The following is a 21,262-nucleotide window of genomic DNA, read 5'->3' on the forward strand; positions in this document are numbered from 1 at the left end:
GCAACAGGGAGTGCGGATCTTCATCATGCTTTATAAAGAGGTGGAGCTTGCACTTGGAATCAACAGTGAATACAGCAAGAAGGCGTTAATGAGGCTGCACCCCAACATAAAGGTATCTGCGCCCTTTCTGATGATGACCAACATTTCTTGTTCTGCCTGAGTCTTTTTTAGGTTTGTCTTATTTCTGAGGACTCAATGCTATTTAGTCAAAATTGAAAGATCACCAGAATGGATTATAAAATATAACCAATTAGGGCTGGGAAGATGGCTCAGTGGTAGAGTGCTTGCCTTGCAGCAAGAGGCCTTGGGTTCGATTCCTCAGCACCACATAAGCAAAAGAAAAAAGCCGGAAGTGGCGTTGTGGCTTAAGTAGTAGAGTACTGGCCTTGAGCTGAAGAGCTGAGGGACAGTGCCCAGGCCCAGAGTTCAGGCCCCACGACCAGACCCAAAGATATATATATATAACCAATTAAAAATATGTGGTACCCATACTGTTTCATAGCACTCCAGACACAGATAGAGAAAAATGAAAGTTTGAAAATATATTTCATGCAGCTAGTTGTCCAAAGAGAGCAGGGTGATCAAACTAGTATCTGATAAAGTAAATGTTAAATCAAAAATAGATTGCCACAGACACAAAGGACCTTATATATTAATAGGAGATTCAGTACAGCAAGTTGATACAATAGTTATAAACATTGTTGTACCAAATAACAGATCACCACACTTTCTGAAGAAAAACAGAACCAAAGGGAGGAAAGGAATTCTGCAATAATAGTTGGAGACTTAAATACCGAGTTTTCCATGATGGATAAAATAACAAGACAGAAAATATGTAGAGGAATACATCTCTTTTTTTTTGGGGGGGGGTTCTGGTCGTGGGGCCTGAACTCTAGGCCTGGGCACTGTCCCTCAGCTCTTCAGCTCAGGGCTAGCACTACTACTTGAGCCACAGCGCCACTTCGGAGGAATACATCTCTATATTCTCCTCTTCTTCCTCCTCCTCCTTCCCCTCCTCCTCCTCCTCCTCCTCCTCCTCCTCCTCCTCCTCCTCCTCCTCCTCCTCTTCCTCTTCCTCCTCCTCCTCCTCCCCCCTTCCTCCTCCTCCTGCTCCTCTTCCTCTTTCTCCTCCTCCTCTTCACACACTAAGTCAACTTGATCTAACAGACATATGGAGAGTGCACTACTCAATAACTACTCTCTCTCTCTCTCTCTCTCTCTCTCTCTCTCTCTCTCTCTCTCTCTCTCTCTCTCTCTCTCTCTCTCACACACACACACACACACACACACACATTCTTCTCAAATGTGTGGGACAGTGGACATTTCTAGGAGATCCCATTAGTCCAGAATTGAATCTTCTTGGAGTTTAGAAGGGAGAAATATATGAGCATCTCCAACCATAACAGGAGGAAATCAGAAAAAAGACTTAGAAAATTCACAAAATTTGTCAAAATTAAATATGTTAAACAAGAAATAGACCAAATAAGAAATTACAAGAACTTTTATCTTTAGACACAAATGATGGTTAAGTAAAATACCCAAACTTGGGAGACACAGCTAGAGAAGGGGAAGTTTATAGGAATAAATGCTGTGCTTGAGAAGAAGGAAGCGCTCAAAATAACAACCGAACTTTTTGGAATCTTCTTACTTAAAACCCTGTGAAAATTTGGAGAGTTGTGACTGGGTCATTCAGGAAATCTGAGAGCAGAAAGTTCCTAACTTCTCAAAGTCCCTTTTAAGTGGAGAGCTGTGAAAATAGTAATAGCACTACATCCAGCAGTTGCCAAAATATTAATTAAATTTTTTTTTCCTGAGGCAGATGTTGGTAAAACATTTTTAGAGTTAAAAACAAATACAACTAGATCCTTAAAGAGGGGAAAGGGGCCAACAGCTATCAACATGAGTGGTTTTAATGTGTAACCAGACTTTAAGCCCAATGACATATGGCATCTAGGCTGGTGATATAAAAAGTAGATAAAAGCTGGGTGTGGTGGTACATGCCTATAACCCAATATTTGGAAGACTGTTGGAGGATATCAACTTTAAGCCCAGCCTAGGCTACACAGTGAGATCTTGCATTCCCTCCTCCTTGCAAATGACACTGATAATACTGAGAATAAAGTTACAAATTTGGAGGCTTTGTTCGGTACATATATATGTATGTATGTATTCAAATTATTTGAAAAAAATGTTTTTTGGGGGGGAGCAGTACTGGGGCTTGAACTTAGGGCCTTATGCTTGTTTGGCAAGCACTCTGCCACCTGAGAAAGGATCATGCACGTTTTTTCCTGAATCTAGCCTAGAACTGTGATACTCCTGTATTCAGCTCTTATTTGATCTGAGGTCAAAGGTGTGAACCACCATGCCCAGCTTCCTTAAGGCGGAGTCTCAATAATTGTTTGCTCAGGCTGGCCTCCACTTTGGGTCCTCCCAGTGTCAGCCTCCTGAGTATCTGTAATTACAGGCATAAGACACCATGCTTGGCCCTAAAAAAAAATGTTCTTCAAGGAGAAAGCAGAACTATTTAATAATGCCATGAAGGACAGTGGACGAAGCATGTCATGGAGGTTTTTCTCTTCTTTCAAGGTGATGAGGCACCCGGATCATGTGTCCTCCAGCGTCTACCTATGGGCTCACCATGAGAAGCTGGTGATCATCGATCAGTCCATAGCCTTTGTGGGTGGCATTGACTTGGCCTACGGGAGGTGGGATGACCATGAACACAGGCTGACCGATGTGGGCAGCGTGAAGAGGGTCACTTCAGGGCCATCCCTTGGCTCTCTCACGGTGGGTGAAGGACTCTTTTATGGACGGAGTGAATGATTCTGGTCTGTCTGTCCATATGCATGTGTGGCCTGACTGACTGATGGAGGGGACTGGCCTGTCCATGGAGGGGCTGAGGGCACTGGTCAGGCATCCAGTGGCCTAAGTCTCACAGGTCCAACCACCGCCCCCACCTCCATGACCCCAACGCTTGGAGCTCATATTCAAACCCTGGGATTCCTATTCAAATCCAAGATTTCTCTTCTATTTGGAAAAGGAGGTTCATGAACAAAAATGTATGGGAAGACGCACGTTAACTAGCCAGAAGTAACCTAAAAAGCAGCATGGGGACCGCAGGTGTGTCTTAGGACGTGTCTCAAGGGTAGGACACATACTTAACCACAGATTCGGGAACCTTACAACTTCAAGTGTGCAAGCCAACAGGCTAGGGCTGTTGGGGATGATGTAGAAGAAGCTGAATTTAGGCAGAAAGTCAACTGATGACTTCTCCAAGTATCTTTCCTTTGGAAGACGACAAACTCTTGGTTTTCCAGCATCTGCCCAAGGCTGCCGTGGTAGCTGGGGATTGGAGAGGTGGACTGGTGGACTTTGTCATGGCTCCCTCAGGCGCAGAGCCGGGGCTGGTGGCAGCTTTCTGGGGAAGACCTTGCTGAGCTGTGGGCAGGGCCTCAATGGCCAGAGGATGAGACCCGCTGTGTAGATCAGGGAGAAGTGGGTGGTGTGGCCAGTGTGTTGACATGGAAAGGTGGCTTTCAGGCCTCAGTGGCCCTTCTGGGATCCTCAGGGTTGTGGAGATGATTTCAGGAATCCAGAATACTTCAGGCTTACCTCAGTCTCCCCCAACTGTTCTGGACAAGATGTCCCAGGGCAGCACAGCTCAGGCTGCAAGTCGCGTCCTCCCATTTCCCCAGATTGCAGTCACAGGGTCCATGGACTCCCTCAGCCTCCAAGATCGAGCAGACAGCCCTCCAGCCCTGCCCGTCCTCAGAAGTGCTGACGACGCAGACTCCAGACTGAAAGGGATCGGGAAGTCCAGGAAGTTCTCCAAGTTTAGCCTGTACCGGCAGCTGCACCTACACCACCTTCACAACGCGGACAGCCTGAGCAGCGTGGACAGCACCTCCAGTGAGTTTCCATCTTTACCACCTCTGTAGAAAGTCAAGGCAGCTTTTCTGTTGCCTCCCTCCTCCCTCCCTCCCTCCCTCCCTTCCTTCCTTCCTTCCTGCCTTCCTTCCTTCCTTCCTTCCTTCCTTCCTTCCTTCCTTCCTGCCTTCCTTCCTTCCTTCCTTCCTTCCTTCCTTCCTGCCTTCCTTCCTTCCTTCCTTCCTTCCTTCCTTCCTTCCTTCCTTCCTTCCTTCCTTCCTTGTTTTCTTTCTTTCTTCTTTCTTTCTCCCTCCCTTCCCTTTGTTCCTTCATTCCCTCCCTCCCTCCTCTCTCATTCCCTCCCTCTCTTCCTTCTTCCCTCCCTCCTCCCTCCTTCCCTCCCTCTCCTTCTTCCCTCCCTCCTCCCTCCCTCCCTCCCTCCTTCCCTCCCTCCCTCCCTCCCTCTGTCCTTTCCTTCCTTCTTTCCTTCCTTCCTTCCCTTTCTTCCTCCTTTCTCCTTTTCTTTCTCTCTTTCTTCCTGCCTTCCTTTCCTCCTTCCCTTTCTTCCTCCTTCCTCCTTTTCTTTCTCTATCACTTTCTTTCTCTCTTTCTTTCATTCATTCTTTCTTTTCTCTCTTTCTTTCTTTATCTCTTCCTTCCTTCCTTCCTTCCCTCCTTCTCTTTCTTCCTCCTTCCTTTTCTTTCTCTATCTCTTTCTTTCTTTCATTCATTCTTTCTTTTCTCTCTCTTTCTTTCTCTCTTCCTTCCTTCCTTCCCTCCTTCCTTTTCTTCCTCCTTCCTTTTCTTTCTCTATCTCTTTCTTTTTGGGGGGGGGTTCGGTCATGGGGCCTGAACTCTGGGCCTGGGCGCTGTCCCTCAGCTCTTTAGCTCAAAGCTAGCGCTCTACCACTTGAGCCACAGCGCCACTTCTGGCTTTTTTCTTTTTGCTTATGTGGTGCTGAGGAATCGAACCCAGGGCCTCATGCATGCAAGGCAAGCGCTCTACCACTGAGCCATCTTCCCAGCCCTCTCTTTCTTTCATTCATTCTTTCTTTCTTTTCTCTTTCTTTCTTTCTTTCTTTCTTTTCTTTCTTTCTTTCTTTCTTTCTCCCTTCGTTCCTTCATTCCCTCCCTCCCTCCCTCCCTCCCTCCCTCCCTCCCTCCCTCCCTCCCTCCCTCCCTCCCTCCCTTCCTTCCTTCCTTCCTTCCTTCCTTCCTGCTTGTGGATAGGATCCATGTGCATTGTTTTTAAAATAGGGTCTCAAGTTTCACCTGGGCTGGTCTCAAATTCATGATCCTGTTCGTGCCTCCTGTGTAGCTGCAATTACAGGCATGAGCCACTCACTATAGCTGACTGACATACCTGTCTTCAAATCTGTCTTGCTGTCATGCAGTAAAAATGAGCAAGGCGAACCGGCCGCTGCCTCATCCTGTTCAGCATCATGCTGCCCCCCGACTTTTTTCTTTTCAGATCAACTGTTTTCTTTTCACAGAGTATCCCCACTTCCACTTTCCACTTTTGATGGTAGTATATTGAATAAGGTTTCCTAAACTACGTCAGGCTATCAAGGAAAATGAAAGGTATTAGACAATTTCTTAGAAATTTTCTAAGCTTTCCTTAGAAATTTCATTTCTTATACCTGGCAGAACAAAACACACCTGTAATCCCAGTGTTTGTGAGACTGAGATCAAGAGGCTCTTGAGCTGAGGTGGACTCTTACAACACATTAACAGAACGTCATCTCAGCCAACAAGCCAGGACTCATACTTCATATCTGTAATCCCAGTTATTCAGGAGGCAGAGATAGGAAGATGGGGGTTCAAGACTAGCACCTGGCAAAAACAAGAGACCTTATCCAAAAATAAAGCAAAAAAACGGGGATGGGATGGTGGCTTCAGTGGTAGAGTACCTGCCTAGGCAGTATCGGAACTTGAGTTCAGTCCCCAGTACTATGGGGAAAAAAAAAAATTTTTGTTTTTGTTCCACTCTATATATTAAGCTTTTATCATCAGCCATCAAATAGTCTACATCTCTTACTGCTCTTATCAAATATGTCTTAACACGGCAGCTTCTTTTGCACAGATTGCTTTTAGTAATCCTGCTAGTTAAAAAAAAATGATTGAATTTGCCTTCCAATTTCGAAAAGTTGGTATGCCTATCAATATTCTTTTGGAAAAAAAAAAGATTTCTCACCTTTCCCCAGGTTATCTTAATCATTACAGAAGTCATCAGACTTTAATCCATGGTTTCAAGCCTCACTTGAAACTCTTCCGACCCTGCGGTGGGTCTGAGCAGGGCCTCACTAGACCCCGCCTTGGTAAGTGGCCATGGCTCCAATGTGGCACAGCCCCGCAGGCTTCTGCTTTTGTTCAATTGTCTGTTGCTTGGGCTCCAAGTGAGCAAGTGTGCTTCCAGATTGGCTTTCTGCTCATGTGACTTCTGTGCCTCATAGAATGTGGGGAATCGTCTGTCCCTTACGGCTGGGATTGCTGCTGCCCAACAGCGTCCTTTAGCAGTGAAGGCAAGGTCTTCCTCTACGCCCACCAGTAGTTAGGTGTGGTGTGTGTGTGTGTGTGTGTGTGTGTGTGTGTGTGTGTGTGTGTGTGTGTGTGTGTGTGTGTGTGTGTGTGTGTGAGAGAGAGAGAGAGAGAGAGAGATAGAGAGAGAGAGAGAGAGAGAGAGAGAGAGATTGGGATAGGTGCTACAGATGTTGGAAATGAGAACAAAGGTGTTAGATGGAAAATTGAAAATTGAAAATCCTCAGTCAGCTAGATGTGGTTTTTGATGTAAGCCTAGGGTGATGCATACAATCATGTAGGACTTAATTTGGTTGAAAATCTTGAAGGCCTTTGAGTGGAGTATCATGGGCTATGTGTGAATCACATCTCGTTACTCAGGAGATGTGAGGATCCAGGTTCAAATTCAGCCCAGGCAGAAACGTCTGTGAGGTTCCACCTCCAATTAACAAGCAAAATGTTGGGCTGTAAGGTGTTGTTCAAGTGGTAGAGTACCGGTTGTGAGTGGTAAGCTAAATGAGAGCATGAGGCCTTGAGTTCAAGTCCTGGAACTGGAGGAAGGAAGAAAGGGAGGGAGGGAGGGAGGGAGGGAGGGAAGGAAAGAAGGAGATGGAAGTCTAATGACTTTGTGAGAGAAATCAGGCTGTAAATTACGGTGGTGGGAAGAAATGAGGATTTGGCAGCTGAGCCTCTGCAGGGCTAAGTCCTGGTCATAGTGACAGTAGTAAAACCACTCCCTACCCACTCTAGGCATGGCCTCTGCCTACGTGTGTGGGCTGCTCTTGGGGTCACCCATTATCTCCTTTCCTCAGCCCAGGAAACGGGGTTATGGATGATAAGCAGTTTGCTCCAGAATTCCTAGCTTATCAGTGTCTCAGGGTTCAGGAGATAGATTTGTGACATAGCCATACTGACCTGTTGGCCAGAGTCCAAGGCCAAGGCTGTCTTACACATGGGTAAGGAGGCGGGGCAGAAAGAACCCAGCTAGCATCAGGCCAGTCAGGCCTGTGAGTCAGTCAAGCCAGCAAGGGCCAGTGAACCTGATAACCCAAGGAAGGGAAGGAGGGAGGGAGGGGAGGGGGAGGTGAAAGAAAGAAGGAAAGAAAGAGAGAAGGAAAGAGAGATGCATTAATTGGGTAGAGAGAAATGGTACATGTCTATGATTTCAGCTGCTTGGGAGGCTGAGATAGGAGGAGTGGTCTGAGGTCCAGGGGAACAGACCACATGTATTCAAGGTGAAGACTTGAGAACCATTGAGGGCAGGGGCTTGCCATTCCAGTGTGTGGCTTGAGCAGCTGAGAAGCAAATTTCAACCTCACTGTGGAATGAGCTGGCGGAAGCACAGAAAGTTGTGCACATAGGCTGAGTGCCAGGCTGCCTGTAGGCCTGGAGTGCATGGAAAGGCATTGTGCGGTCAATGAAGTTGTCAGCACAGATCAAAAGGGATAGAAAAATGGGCATAAGAGGCTGTGTGGGGGATTGTCTTAGATAGGAGAAGCAGGGAGTGCAAAGGCCCTAAGGTAGGGGCCATGGTGTGGCCAGAGGAGACTGTCAGGAAAAGTTAGTTAAGAGAGGCAGGTAGTAGCCGGGCGCTGGTGGCTCACGCCTGTAATCCTAGCTACTCAGGAGGCTGAGATCTGAGGATCGAGGTTCAAAGCCAGCCCGGGGAAGGAGAGACCGTGAGACTCCTATCTTCAATGAACCACCAGAAAACCGGAAGTGGCGCTATAGCTCAAGTGGTAGAGCGCTCGCCTTGAGCTGAAGAGCTGAGGGACAGTGCCCAGGCCCAGAGTTCAAGCCCCACGACCGACAAAAAAAAAAAAAGAGAGGCAGGTACTGGATGGGTAATATGCTGTTTTCCAGGGTTCTGTAGGAATGGTGGCTTCTGAGGGAGTCACTGAAAGCTGGTAGGCCAAGGTGGACGAGGTTCTGCCTGAGGTTTATACAGGCAGGGTAGATGCTGCCTTAATGCTGAGGGTAGAGGGCGCAGCATTGGCTGAAGCCCTGGGTTTGGAGCTGGGGCAGGGGGACCCCATCCTTGACGCCAGTGGGAGGGGTTTCCAGGGACTGAGATGAAGCAGAAAGCCAGAGTGGACAGCACCAGGCAGCCCAAGCCTGAGGTGGATTCCCAGCATGACTACCTAAAGATGGTCATTTATCTCATGACCAAATACAGCTGCAAATTCAGGTGTTTTTTATTAGAAGGGGAAAATATTGAGTCACTTAGGAAGAAAAGCCAAAGGATATTTGGATCTTCATAGAGCTCTGCTTCCCTAACTCGATGCCCTAGAGTCCAGAGTTTATCCAGAGACTCTGGAAGGTCAACGGAGGAGGCAACCCCACATCCACCCTCTTGTATGGGTACCTCCTTCAGTCCAAACGTTCCCACCTGTACCTGTATTGGAGCTCCTTGTTTCAGAAAAACAAGTTTCCATGAAGGACATGAGCACGTGTTTAGATGCATGGCTGTAGGCGTAAGTTATGTGATGTTGTAAACATATGTCACACAAATAAGCATGGGGTGACACTCCTCTGGGAAGGGGAAATGCTTGGTTGTCACGTTGGGGTCCTGTCTTTAGGGAGACTGCTTCTGTTGGGTGCTGCCCCCAGCTGTACAAAGATAGGTAGAAATGTCCCCAATTTACCTCACCCAAGAGCGAGGCAGAAACCTGTACATGTATGCCCAGAATCTCCACACAGAGTTAAACGTAGAGACTGCAAGCACTACTGTTAGTTCATGTCCAAGGTGGTTAGTAGCCTGGCTAGACTTCTTTTATTTATGTATTGATTTATTTTTGTGCCAGTTCCGGGGCTTGAACTCAGGCTTTACACACCAAAGCTAGTGCTTGTGCCACTTGAGCCTCAGCTCCACTTCTGGCTTTTTTTTGCAGGTCAGTTGGAAATAACAGTTTCATGGACTCTTGCCCAGACTGGCTTTGAACCACAGTCCTCAGATCTCAAACTCCCAAGTAGCTAGGGGTGAGCCATCTGCACCAGGCTTTTTAATTTTATTTTTTTTTAAAGTTAAACTGAGTAAATTTACTTGAAAGTGAAAGGAAAGCCATGATAAAGCAGCAAAGCCCTCAAAGAGGAGTCCTAGATTTCTATGATAAGTATTTTAATTCAGAGTTACTAAGCTATCATGAAGAATATCTTTTCTTTCAGAATTTTTTGTAAGAAGGAGAATCTCAGATCAAAATCTGCTTGATACTGTTTTTATTATTATCATTGTTATTTTGTTGTTGTTGTATTCTGCCAGCACTGGGGTTGGACTCATGCTTCATGCTCTTACTCTGCATTTTCACTCACAGCTGTGCTCTACCACCTGAGCTACACCTCCAATCCAGCTTTTTTGCTGGTTAATTGGAGATCTCTCTTGAATTTTTGTCTGCACAGGCTGGCTTCCAATCTCAGTCCTCAGATCTCAGCCTCATAAGTATCTAGGATTGCAGGCATGAGCCACTAGAATCTGATAATAGCATCTATTTTTAAAAAGTTAGAATTTCATTCCCCTTTCATTCAGTACTTGTTTGCTGACCATTCCCTGTTCACAGTATTAAATAGCTAATGAATAGAATTTTGTTTATAATTTAGTTAAGACAAGTCCTTAAATATGTAACTAGAGAGATAATAAATACAAAGTTAAGCCATTTCTTAACTCTTTTCTCTCAGGTGCAATGAATAGACCACTTCCAAAGAGCTTAGTATCGACTAGTGAGCATTATTTAATATATTTACATAAATTATTTTACATTGTACCATCTAGTACCTTAGTGATTCGCCTAGAATCAGTCCCTTGGACTTCTGGTGAAGCTTTCTCCATAGATGGAATACAAACTCTGTAGACCCAGATAACAATCCGAAAGTACAGCAAGTTTCCAGACCACAGGATTTGTAAAGTTTGTAATTCATTGAAGACCAGTGGAACTAAATAGAGACATAAATTCAGAAGGTAGATACTTAAGTTTAGGGCACAGATACATAAATCCCCAAGTATTTATTTCAACTCCCGACCTAAGTGTGGAGCGGGGGACAGACAAATCTATAATTTCTTGCAGCACCGTTGGGGTCAGATATGCTTCAGAAAGTAGAAGGTTCTGGATTTTAGAAAAGGGATAACTCTTCCATACATTATGTGACCCTCCCAACAGGGGCCTGGGAATATCAGGGTTATAAGCAAACCATTTAAGCAATTAGGTTTTTCAGAGCTTTTGGGGATTGGTGGTTGTGTTTAAAGATGAGTTTGTGTAGGCAGATTGGGTTGGGTGAGGTGGGGTGAGGGGAGCCATCTCTGCACCAATTTATGAGGGCTTGTAAGGCGGGCTGAGAGTGCACCTGCACCAGCTAAATGCCATAGAATCCCTACTGGGGGAAAGGGTTAAAGGTGAGGCCACACAAAGGCAAAGGGCATGGGACTGGGGAGTACCAGTGGGCCATGTTAAAACTGAATAGGAGTAACTTTTCCAAAAGAGCAATGGGCAGAATTCCAATATGGCAGGGTGTGGAGAGGATGAGGATAGGGGGGTAGGCAAGTGGGAAAGAAAAGACCGGGGGAGGGGTATGTTGGAATTCAGAAACTAAACAGGAAACAGAACCCTTTGGGGAAGGCTTGATGGCTGAGGACACTCGTGACTATCGTGATAGTTGTAATTCTAAATAAAACTTTCAGGGCTGGGAAGGTGGCTCAGTGGTAGAGCGCTTGCCTTGCATGCATGAGGCCCTGGGTTCGATTCCTCAGCACCACATAAGCAAAAAGAAAAAAGCCGGAAGTGGCGCTGTGGCTCAAGTGGTAGAGTGCTAGCCTTGAGCTGAAGAGCTGAGGGACAGCGCCCAGGCCCAGAGTTCAGGCCCCATGACCGGACCCCCCCCCAAAAAAATAAATAAATAAAAATAAAACTTGCAAGCCGAACAGTGTCCAGTGAGGTCCTGGGATTGACCAACAGATCTCACTTGTTCACTTCAATTAAGCACGTTTGCTTTTACCCTGCTTTCTGGAGGGGGTGGGGGAGAGGGTATTCCATTTGCTTTTGTGGGCGGCAGATTCTTCACAAAACTTAGGGCAGAAGCCTCAGCAGATCATACAATGACTTAAATACAATGGATGACAAAACAGGACCAGCTGAGTGTTTCTTCAGAGCAACTAAGCTGTATGATGTACATGTGGGTGAACATTTAAATTTTGGGGTTTGGGGAAATAGCTTCTAATTTTAAAACTTTTTATGATAATTTTTGACTGTGCTTGGTCAAAACAACATATCATAAATCCACGAATAAGGAGAACTTCCTGTAGTTGTGTCTGATGATGTACAGTCATACTTGTTCTACACATATTTCTTGATTGACGCCTAGCTGCCAAGCTTCCTAGGGGGTGAGGGGTACAGTCCCCATTATGAGGAGCTACAACCTCCTGGGGGGAATGGGGGAACCACAGAGTCAGAGGCCTCGAGGTGCAATTCCTGTCCGGAGGACAGTGATGACCATGGTTACCCCGCTGTCTGGATTCACAGGGTTCTGTAGGGCAGATGACAGCTAGTGCGGCCAGCTCTTGAGGATGGCCAGAGACCAGGCCATGTGGAGGGAAGAACATTCTAGACAAAAAGCAGAGCATGCAAACCAGGCCAAGCCTGTCAAAATACCAGGAATGGTGTGGTGTGCTGGGCTTTGGGGCTGAGAGAGGCAAACAAGAACCAGAAAGTTCCATGACAATGGTTTGGGAAGAACTTCTATGCACAAGAAGCTTTTGGGACCTGACCCTGTTGTAGACAGTAGGTGACCCAACAAGAAAGACTTTTATACCATTTTCTATGAACAGTTCTAGGCCAGTATGGTGGGGAGGGGAGGTGGTTAGTCTACGCCTCTTCAATGCCAGTTCAAGCAGTACTATTCATCCATCCATCTATCCATTCACAGAATACTTTTGCCCCCTATGTCTGTTGATCAGGTGCTGCTTTTTCTGCCAAACGCTGTGTTTGTGAGTTGTAGTTCTGTTAGTCTTCTGCCTCATTTGTCGCAATAGTTGATGTAACTCTTAAACTTACCAGCTGTTGAACTCAAGGTATTTATTTACCCTTAGGGGATATGGTCTCATTAAGGTCATTGTGAATGCTACCACAGGCTGTTGCTTTCATGCTTGAGCAGAAGCTTTTGTCTGTTGGTGTTATACATATATATATATATATATATATATATATATATATATATATATATAATAGATACTGTCTTTAGTTTTAGGAATATAAAATCTTAGAGTCTCATCTAAGCTGTTATCCATTTTGATTGCTTCTTTTTATATAGAAGGTATTTATGCCCCCCCCCGCAAAAACCCCAAAGCTAAGTGTGTCACATGGCTAGTTAATGTTTGATAAATTTTGAGTGTGGCACACAGGCTGTCTGTAATCATGAGACGTCATGTCTATAAACATTGAGATGACATCTCCACATCTCTTGTCTCTCCACCCTCACTTGCCTTTACTGCTCGCTGAAGTCTCACTTTGAGAATCATTTTTTCATGGTAACCCCCAGGATCTGTTGATCTGATGTTCTGGTAGGCAGTGAGAATCAACAGCCCAAACTGCTGGAGAATATTCGGGGTTACTGTTTAACAATGAACCATAGCACCCCCACCAAACTAAACTTATAAGGGTTGTCATCCCCCAGCCTCTAATCAAATGGACACATGCAGCCCTAGCTAAGAGTCCCAGGAAGGACAATGAAGCCCTGGGCAGGTGTTTAGTAGAGGAAGCCTTGCCCCCTCACATGGCCGAGGCTCTGAGTTGACTTTGTTATATTCACAGACAGCGGCTCCATCCGCAGCCTACAGACAGGTGTGGGAGAGCTACATGGGGAAACCAGATTCTGGCACGGCAAGGACTACTGTAATTTTGTCTTCAAAGACTGGGTTCAACTGGATAAGCCTTTTGCTGGTGAGAATCGTTGTTCTGGGCTGCAGGTTGTATTTAATCTTTTACTCTTGAGCATCTCAAAGGGTATGCATGTGTAGGATCTAAATGCTTTTAGGTTATTCTGTGTTTTGTCTTCGTTTTTGAAAGTTTGAGCTGGGCACTAGTGGCACACACCTGTTATCCTAGCTACTCAGGAGGCTGAGATCTGAGGATCACAGTTCAAAGCCAGCCCAAGCAGAAAAGTCAGTAAGACTCCTATCTCCAATTAACAAGCAAAAAGCCAGAAGTGGAGTGGAGCTGTAGTTCAAATGGTAAAGCTCCAACTTTGAGCAAAAGAACTGTGTGAGAGGGCAAGACCCTGAATTCAAGCTCCAGTACTAGTGTGCACATGTACATGTGCGCATGTGTGCACACACACGTACACACATACACCCCCCCATGCACACATACACCAAAGAATGAAAAGGAAGTTTGATTCAATTTTGTAAACATGATTTGGTCACTTAAAGACATTTCCTTATAGTAGTAATAATAATAACAGTAATAATAATATTACAAAGTAAAGTTGGCCTGTCTGAAAGCTAACACCCTACAGGTTTCCAGTAAGCATAGGTTAGTCTCCAGGACATGATAGCCATTCTCCATTTATCTTCCTTATGCCCTTCTGTCCTTCGGAATGGCCGATTTTCACCTTATAATTGTGTTTAGGGTCTAAGAGGCCTATATACATACGCTATACAAGCCTATAGACTATATAGGTACTGCCTATATAGTCTGCCATTATTTTAACAGAACAAACAAGAAAAATAAATTCAATGCACAGCCTTGGATAACGAATCTAACTCACCTTGCCTGTTGACTGACAATGCATGAAACAGGGAAGTTGGAGGAGACTATTCCTCAGTTTAAGGCTTGTGTTTGCTTAATTAGAAAAGTGCCATTCTAGCCAAGCAAAGAAATATGTGCATAGTGAACGTGAACACTTTTTATGATATCACTTAGATGTGACCGTGGGCCAGAGGGCTTCTGTCCCCGACAGAGAGGTCAGTGATGGATTGCTGCCTGGTGTGCCTGGGCAGATTTCATTGACAGGTATGCCACTCCACGCATGCCCTGGCATGACATTGCCTCCGCCGTCCATGGAAGGGCAGCTCGAGATGTGGCCAGGCACTTCATCCAGCGCTGGAACTTCACCAAGGTACTGGTTGTGTCACAGCTTCTCTGTCCACCTGGGTGGTCCATTGGCGGTCCCAGCTAGAGGGGAATTGCAGAGGGTTGGAAAGAGAAGGCTGCTGTAGTCATTGCTCTGACATCATCTCCCACTGGATACATCACTGTCAGCGTGCCCAAGCCTCAGGGCATTCAGGAAAGGAAAATATTCCTGAACTTCCATCCCACAAATGATTCAGAGTGCAGAGAGACACCTGCTGATCCAAGGCCTCTTCCTTTAACCTCTTTAATGTGCAGTAATGGTTAAGCATTTACCCCGCTTGGCTCAGTAGGTGATTGCAAGGATCTGGGAGCCCTGTTCAGATGAGGGGGCTGGAACTTCCAGTCTTAGAGCTGCACTGGGAAGGGTACTGAGAGCTGGTTCTGTGCAAGCTGAGCAGGGTGAGGGGGAGCCATTTTTCTTTTCTCCAGATGGATAATGTCATCTTTAGTTGCCCTTCATTGCTTGTGAGAACTGATCCCAAGGAGCACAAGTCCGGTGGGGTCAAACCCCACTTTGTTTACACTCAGTGATTTGGTTTATTCTCCCCGCCCCCCAGCCTGATAAGCTGGAAAAAGTTATATAAACAACACTTACCATTCATATATACATTATAAAAACATAATAGAAGCTAAGAGGAAGCAAAGGAAGGAATGACACTGTCTAGAAAGAAATGTACTCATCATCTGACTGACTTACATAACCATAAAAATGAAATTTAAAAATATATAATGCAAATACTTCATGCAAAAGCTTAGAGGATGTGGGAAAATAAACTACAATTACCTTTCATTTAAGTACTGTCAAAAGAATGCTAATCTTTTCTGTTGGATTTAGGTTTAAAAAAATAAGCTGATATTCCATACTAGGGAAGATAAATTGGTACAGCATGAGTGAGTTTGTTTTTTAAGTATTTAGTCTTTAACCTAGAGAAACCTAGAAATATCTAGAAACCTAGAGATAAGTGTTGGCCTGGCACTGATGGCTCACACCTATAACCTAGCTAGCTACACAGGAAGCTGAGAACTGAGGATCCAAGTTTGAAGTCAACCCTGGCAGAAAAGTCAAGACAACCAGCAAAACATTGGAATTGCAGCTATGGCTAAGTGGTAGAGCATCAGCCTTGAGCATGAAAGCCAAGCAAAGAGTATGAACCTGAGTTCAAGCCCCTGCACCAACACACAGAGGAAAAAAAGAAGAGATACGTCTAGTAAAGTCATGTCTTTTCACATTGTTTTTTTGTTTGTTTTTTTGGGGGGGTCTGGTCGTGGGGTCTGAATGCTGGGCCTGGGCACTGTCCCTTAGCTCTTCAGCTCAAGGCTAGCGCTCTACCACTTGAGCCACAGCGCCACTTCCGGCTTTTTTCTTTTTACTTATGTGGTGCTGAGGAATCGAACCCAGGGCCTCATGCATTCAAGGCAAGCGCTCTACCACTGAGCCACCTTCCCAGCCCTGGTTTTGACATTGTTTTTAATAATTGAGATAAGTTAGAAATATATGAAATGCTTCATTTTATTTTACTATGAAGTTGTTAAAAACAAAATAGTGCCGAATTGCTATGGCAAGATATTCTCAACAAAGTAAAAATTAGCTTACAACACAAGGATCCCATTTTACAATTTTATATCAATATAACTATAGTCTACATTTAATCTTTTATTACAAATATAAATCAATACATGCTTGCTACAAGGGGTAAAGGAAGGAAATAGAAAATAAAAATAAGTAATCTATAATCCTTAGACATGTCCCTTGATTTTTTAACCCTAAAGGAACCTGAATTTCTTTTATAATTACAAAATAGGGAAGAATGGACTCTCATGTGAATCTTCTTCATCTGTTTTTTTTCCTCTATTTTAGATTATGAAACCAAAATATCGGTCCCTTTCTTATCCTTTCCTGCTTCCAAAGTCTCAAACTACTGCCCACGAGCTGAGGTATCAGGTTCCTGGAGCAGTACATGCTACTGTGCAGGTAAGCTGGCCTTTGCATTTCTGCCGCTTGCTACTGAATACGTGACTGGGATCTGACTAGCCTACTTTGGCTCTGACTTTTATATCAGGACTTTTCCAATACAAATCTAATTAGGTCTTCGTAGGATTAACTTTCCTATGTTAATTGTATTCAGTTCATTTTCTCTCTGAAACTCATTTATACAAATAATAACTGCGTCTCCTCAGATGGGTCAAGGAATGATTTTCCCATAATTCCGTGGGAAGGGACCTACACCTTACTCATTAAACCTGGCACTGCTTCTGCATCAGGTGTGCAGCTGAACCATGCACCATGGAGGTTAGTTACAGTCCAGTCTAATGTTAGTTCTTAATTGAAAGTCATGCTAGGAGTCTTTTAGTGGAATAAGAATTTGCTTATTGGAGTCATAACAATCTGCACATCCAGTCTAATCATTTCAATTTACAAATCAGAAAGTTCAGACCCAGTGGTACTGTGAGGATAATCTATTAGGAAATTAAATAATAAATAAATAAATAAAATTTAAATATGTTGGGATTTTAGCAGGTTTATTGCATAACATAATTTACAGGCCATGAGCTTACTTATATGGGAGGAAATAGTATGATGTGGCAATTAAAAGAGAGCTTATAAACCAGGTGCTGGTGGCTAACCCCTGTAATCCTACCTACTCAGGAGGCTGAGATCTGAGGATTGAAGTTCAAAGCCAGCTCAGGCAGAAAAGTTTAACTACTTTCAGTTAAACAGCAAAAAGGAAGCAGGACTGGACATTGAGTAGCTAGGATTACAGTAGTAGAGGACCAGCTTTGAATGGAAAAAGCCAAGTGAGAGCTCAAGGCCTTGAGGTCAAGCCCTAATACTAGCCAGAAAAACAAAAGAGAGAAAAAAATAGATTCTAAAATCAGGCAATATTAAAATCCCAACTCTGCTGCTTAACCCTAGGGAAATGGCCTCTCTTCTTATAGGTTCCCTTTGTTTACAGATTGGGGATAATAGTAGTGATTGATGGGAAGTGATGGGTAAATAAGTTCTTGTACTCAAAACACTGAGCCAAGTGCACTAGTTGTACTCTGTAAGTATCAGCTCTGCCATACTTTCCTTTCATCTTTCAAGAGTTTGCCACAAAGAAATTGACATTTCTCTGCTAGATCCCTTGGCTAGTTTTTGACTTTATATATTTAGATAGATAGATAGATAGATAGATAGATAGATAGATAGATAGATAGATAGATAGATCTCTCTCTCTCTCTCTCTCTCTCTCTCTGTGTGTGTGTGTGTGTGTGTGTGTGTGTATGTGTGTGTGTGTGTGTGTGTGTATCATGTGCTTATTGTAATGGAGTGAAATTCAACACAAAGTAAATAATAGACAAGAATTCAAGTCAATCTTTCATTGACAGTAGGTACCTTGTTATTTCCAGTTTAAACGTATTACAGCATTGTTATCTGGGACAGTGGCTCAGCCAATCAGGGGAGAACAGAGGCCCACCCCACCAACATGAGTTGCTGCCGGAAAAAAGTCCGCCAGAGCTGAGAGCTGACAACGCAGCTTTCACCAACACTTTAAAAATAGTCCTGGCTTTTCCCCTTCAGAACCAGGCCCTCTCCAGAGCCTGCCAGGTGTGGGAGAAAGGGGAAGAGGTGGTTCCCAGCCTATTTTCTTTCTAATAAAAATAGACTAGTTCCTCAAAGCTCTTGTTGGCGTTTAAGACACAATACCAAGGGGATGGAGGCTTGGTAGAGTGCCTGTCTAGCAAGTGTAAGTCTGGAGTTCAGTCCCTAGTGCCCCAAAAGAAAAAAAAAATAAAGAAACAAGCAAGCAGCAATACCAAGAGAGACAAGGGGCAGTCTTTAAGGTGAGAGACAATTCAAATGTAAGTCAGCATTGACATAATAAATTGGGGTGATTCTTTTGTGTGTGTGCCAGTCCTGGGGCTTGAACTCAAGGCCTGGCTGCAGGTCCTGGGCTTTGTACTTAAGGCTAGTACTGTACCCTTTGACTCATAGCTCCACTTCCAGCTTTTTTTGGTTAATTGGAGATAAGTTTCATAGACTTTCCTGTCCAGGCTGCCTTAGAACTCTGATCCTCAGACCTCAGCCTCCTGAGTAGCTGGGATTACAGGTCTGAGCCAGCAGGAATGAGCCTTCTTACTAAATTGGTCAACTTAAAACAAATCATCTCTACTGAGATGGACATCTTTTTTTTCCTGCCAAGGGCAATTTGAATATAACATCATTACAGGCCATGGGGAATGATCGATACAGGCAGATGGTCAAAGACAGCTGACAGAAAGCTCAGTATCTGCTCTGTCATGTACCAAATAGTTCACTGGCCTTATTGGGCTGTGGGCCTGACAATGTGTTAGGAATCGCTAGCTAAATAGAAGAAAACTCCACTGGAATCGTCTTCAATCTTGTTTATGGGAGGGAAGAAAAGAGGGAGAGATGGAAGAAGGAAAAGGAGGAAGGAAGAGAAGGAAGGAGGGAGGGAAGGATGAAGGAAGGGAGGAGAGACGGAGGGAAGCAGGCAGGGAGGGAAAGGAGGGGAAGGAAGAAGAGGAAAGGGATAGGGAAAGGAGTCCATTTATCCTTAACACTCTGTTCCTCGTTTGAGTTGGAAGCTTAGAGAAATAAAGAATTAAAATAAGAAGACAAGCGGGTGCACATCAGGAATCCAAGCACTCCGGATGCCTAAGCAGGAGAATCTGGAGTTCCAAGCTAGCCTGAGCTATGTATGGAGACCTTATTTCAAAACACAAAGTAAGACATCAATAGATGCACTGAGTTTATAAGACAAAGCAGAAGCATTCCAGAGAGAAAAGAAGAAGAAATAAGACAGAAGAATGGTTCTGAAAGTTTCCCTTCAAGAGATTTCTCCTAAGTAGACTATATATTCGAGTCAAGCCCATTGTATGACAGGATTAGGCGTGCAGTTAAGGAGAAGTTAGGTTTTAAGTTCAAACACTGGACACAGGCCAAAGGGAAAGAACTGGTCCTAGCGACAATTTTGAGACTCTTCATGAAACGAGAGCTATGCTATTATCATGTATTTTAAAGCAGTGTTCAGATTTGAGGCTGGGAAAGTGTGGTTTCCCTTGGAGTAGTTAACATAAGCCACATTTCTGCACATAGTCTGCGTTATAATTGACTGAGTTAGGTTGCCTTAAAACAGGCAAGCAGGGCAAGCTTGTCAGGTCAATAAACAAAAAAAGGGAATACATCTTCAATTGAAGTCAGGCACCCTTGGCACCTGTAAGGAGGCTGAGATCTAAGGATCAAGTTTCAAAGACAGCCTGGGCAGAAAAAAAAAAATCTCTTGAGACGTTCATCTCCATCTAACTAGTGAAATGCTAGAAGTGGAGTGTGGCTCAAGTGGTAATCAGACTGTGTTTACTTATATGAATATTGATAAAACTTGAGAGACCTTCAAGCATTTAAAATGGTTCAGGTGATATTTCCATAACCCTGGAGTTTCAATGGTGCAGGACAAGAAGGAATAATGCCCGAGTTTTCAGTGTGAATGAAGGATTCGGGTTTGGACTCTGACAATGGGCTAGAGAAGAGTCTTGAGCCCCCCCCCTCCCCCAATCCCCATGGAGATGGGAGAACTCTGAACTACACTGGGTATCAGAGGAATCAGGGGACCCTCCTCTTCAGCTTATGCTCTGTCACACGCTGATACAGGGACAGATCTTATACGGTACAGCCTGAGTTGTTTTTAGACATGGCTAGAAAGAGAATTGGTTACATCTACTCTTTAGGGAAAATGGCCAGTCCGCGCATGGCAGCTGGGGCCATCAGGCTGAGCTCATCCCAGCTGGCCCTGTCCAGGAACCTCTCTTCCACCTAGCTGTCCAGGAAGCTACTCCAAGTTGTCTAGCCATGACACGCAACTTAACCCCCTACTTCATGCTCCTAAATTTTATCTTTTGTGAATGCATTAATTGATCTTTTGAATAAAGCAAATTTCAGGAGAGTGAGAAAGGAAGTGTAGAGTTTCTGGGTTTGAGGGGAAGGCTGGCACGTACCCATGAGTGCCGTTATATGACCTTGCTTCTAATTTACAGCCAGAGACGCAACACATGTAGAAGCTAGCCTGAAATCCTAGCTACTCAGGATGCTAAGATCTGAGAATCACAGTTTGAAGCCAGCCTGTGCAAAGAAAGTCCAAGAGACTCTTATGTCCAATTAACAGCAAAAATCTGGAATTGGAGGTATAGCTCTACTGGTAGAGCTCCAGCCTCTTAAGCAAAAGAGTTGAGTGAAAGCATATGATTCTGAGTTCAAGTCCCAGTACACACACACACACACACACACACACACACACACACACACACACACACACACACACACACACACACACACACACACACACACACACACACACACACACACACACACACACACACACAGGAATATTCACTGCTAAAAGCACATTTCATGATCAGCCCATTGTGTTTATGGTGCTATTTTTTTTCTTCATGGTAGTGGAGTTGAGGTGGAAAGAAAGAGAAGTATCTCTAATGGTCCCTTGTGGGAAACGGAGCCCGATGATTTGGGCGTGACACATCCAGGATGAAAGTGCAAAGAACTGTAAAGCTGAAGCGGTCTCCAGGCCCTGGCTCCCCAATCCTGCAAAACTCCGTATGTTATTTCTTCTGCAGAGCTAGATCAGGCTAGGGGCCATCACAGCCTGCCCCACTGGCTGCATTTTCTGCTTTGTGCTCCTTAGCAACAAGATTCTGTTTCTTCAACCTTTGTTATTTCTACCTGATGGGCAGTAGTACAATTCCTA

General features: G+C 44.5%; 1 protein-coding gene across 3 annotated transcripts in view; it reads left to right on the forward strand.

Annotated features, from left to right (window-relative positions):
- Pld1 (phospholipase D1) overlaps positions 1-21,262 on the forward strand; it is a 152,365-nt gene that overhangs the window by 89,287 nt on the left and 41,816 nt on the right. For 2 of the 3 annotated variants that reach the window (XM_069991897.1, XM_069991896.1), the window contains exons 13-19: positions 2-112; positions 2,587-2,787; positions 3,696-3,909; positions 6,072-6,185; positions 13,179-13,307; positions 14,366-14,484; positions 16,357-16,470. In XM_069991897.1, coding sequence (XP_069847998.1) covers positions 2-112; positions 2,587-2,787; positions 3,696-3,909; positions 6,072-6,185; positions 13,179-13,307; positions 14,366-14,484; positions 16,357-16,470 — 1,002 coding nt within the window. The remainder of the gene's footprint in view (position 1; positions 113-2,586; positions 2,788-3,695; positions 3,910-6,071; positions 6,186-13,178; positions 13,308-14,365; positions 14,485-16,356; positions 16,471-21,262) is intronic. The other variant, XM_069991898.1, reaches the window with a different exon arrangement.

Source organism: Dipodomys merriami, unplaced genomic scaffold, assembly GCF_024711535.1.
Source record: "Dipodomys merriami isolate MVZ:Mamm:240054 unplaced genomic scaffold, mDipMer1.0.p SCAF_40, whole genome shotgun sequence".
Lineage (NCBI taxonomy): Eukaryota > Metazoa > Chordata > Mammalia > Rodentia > Heteromyidae > Dipodomys > Dipodomys merriami.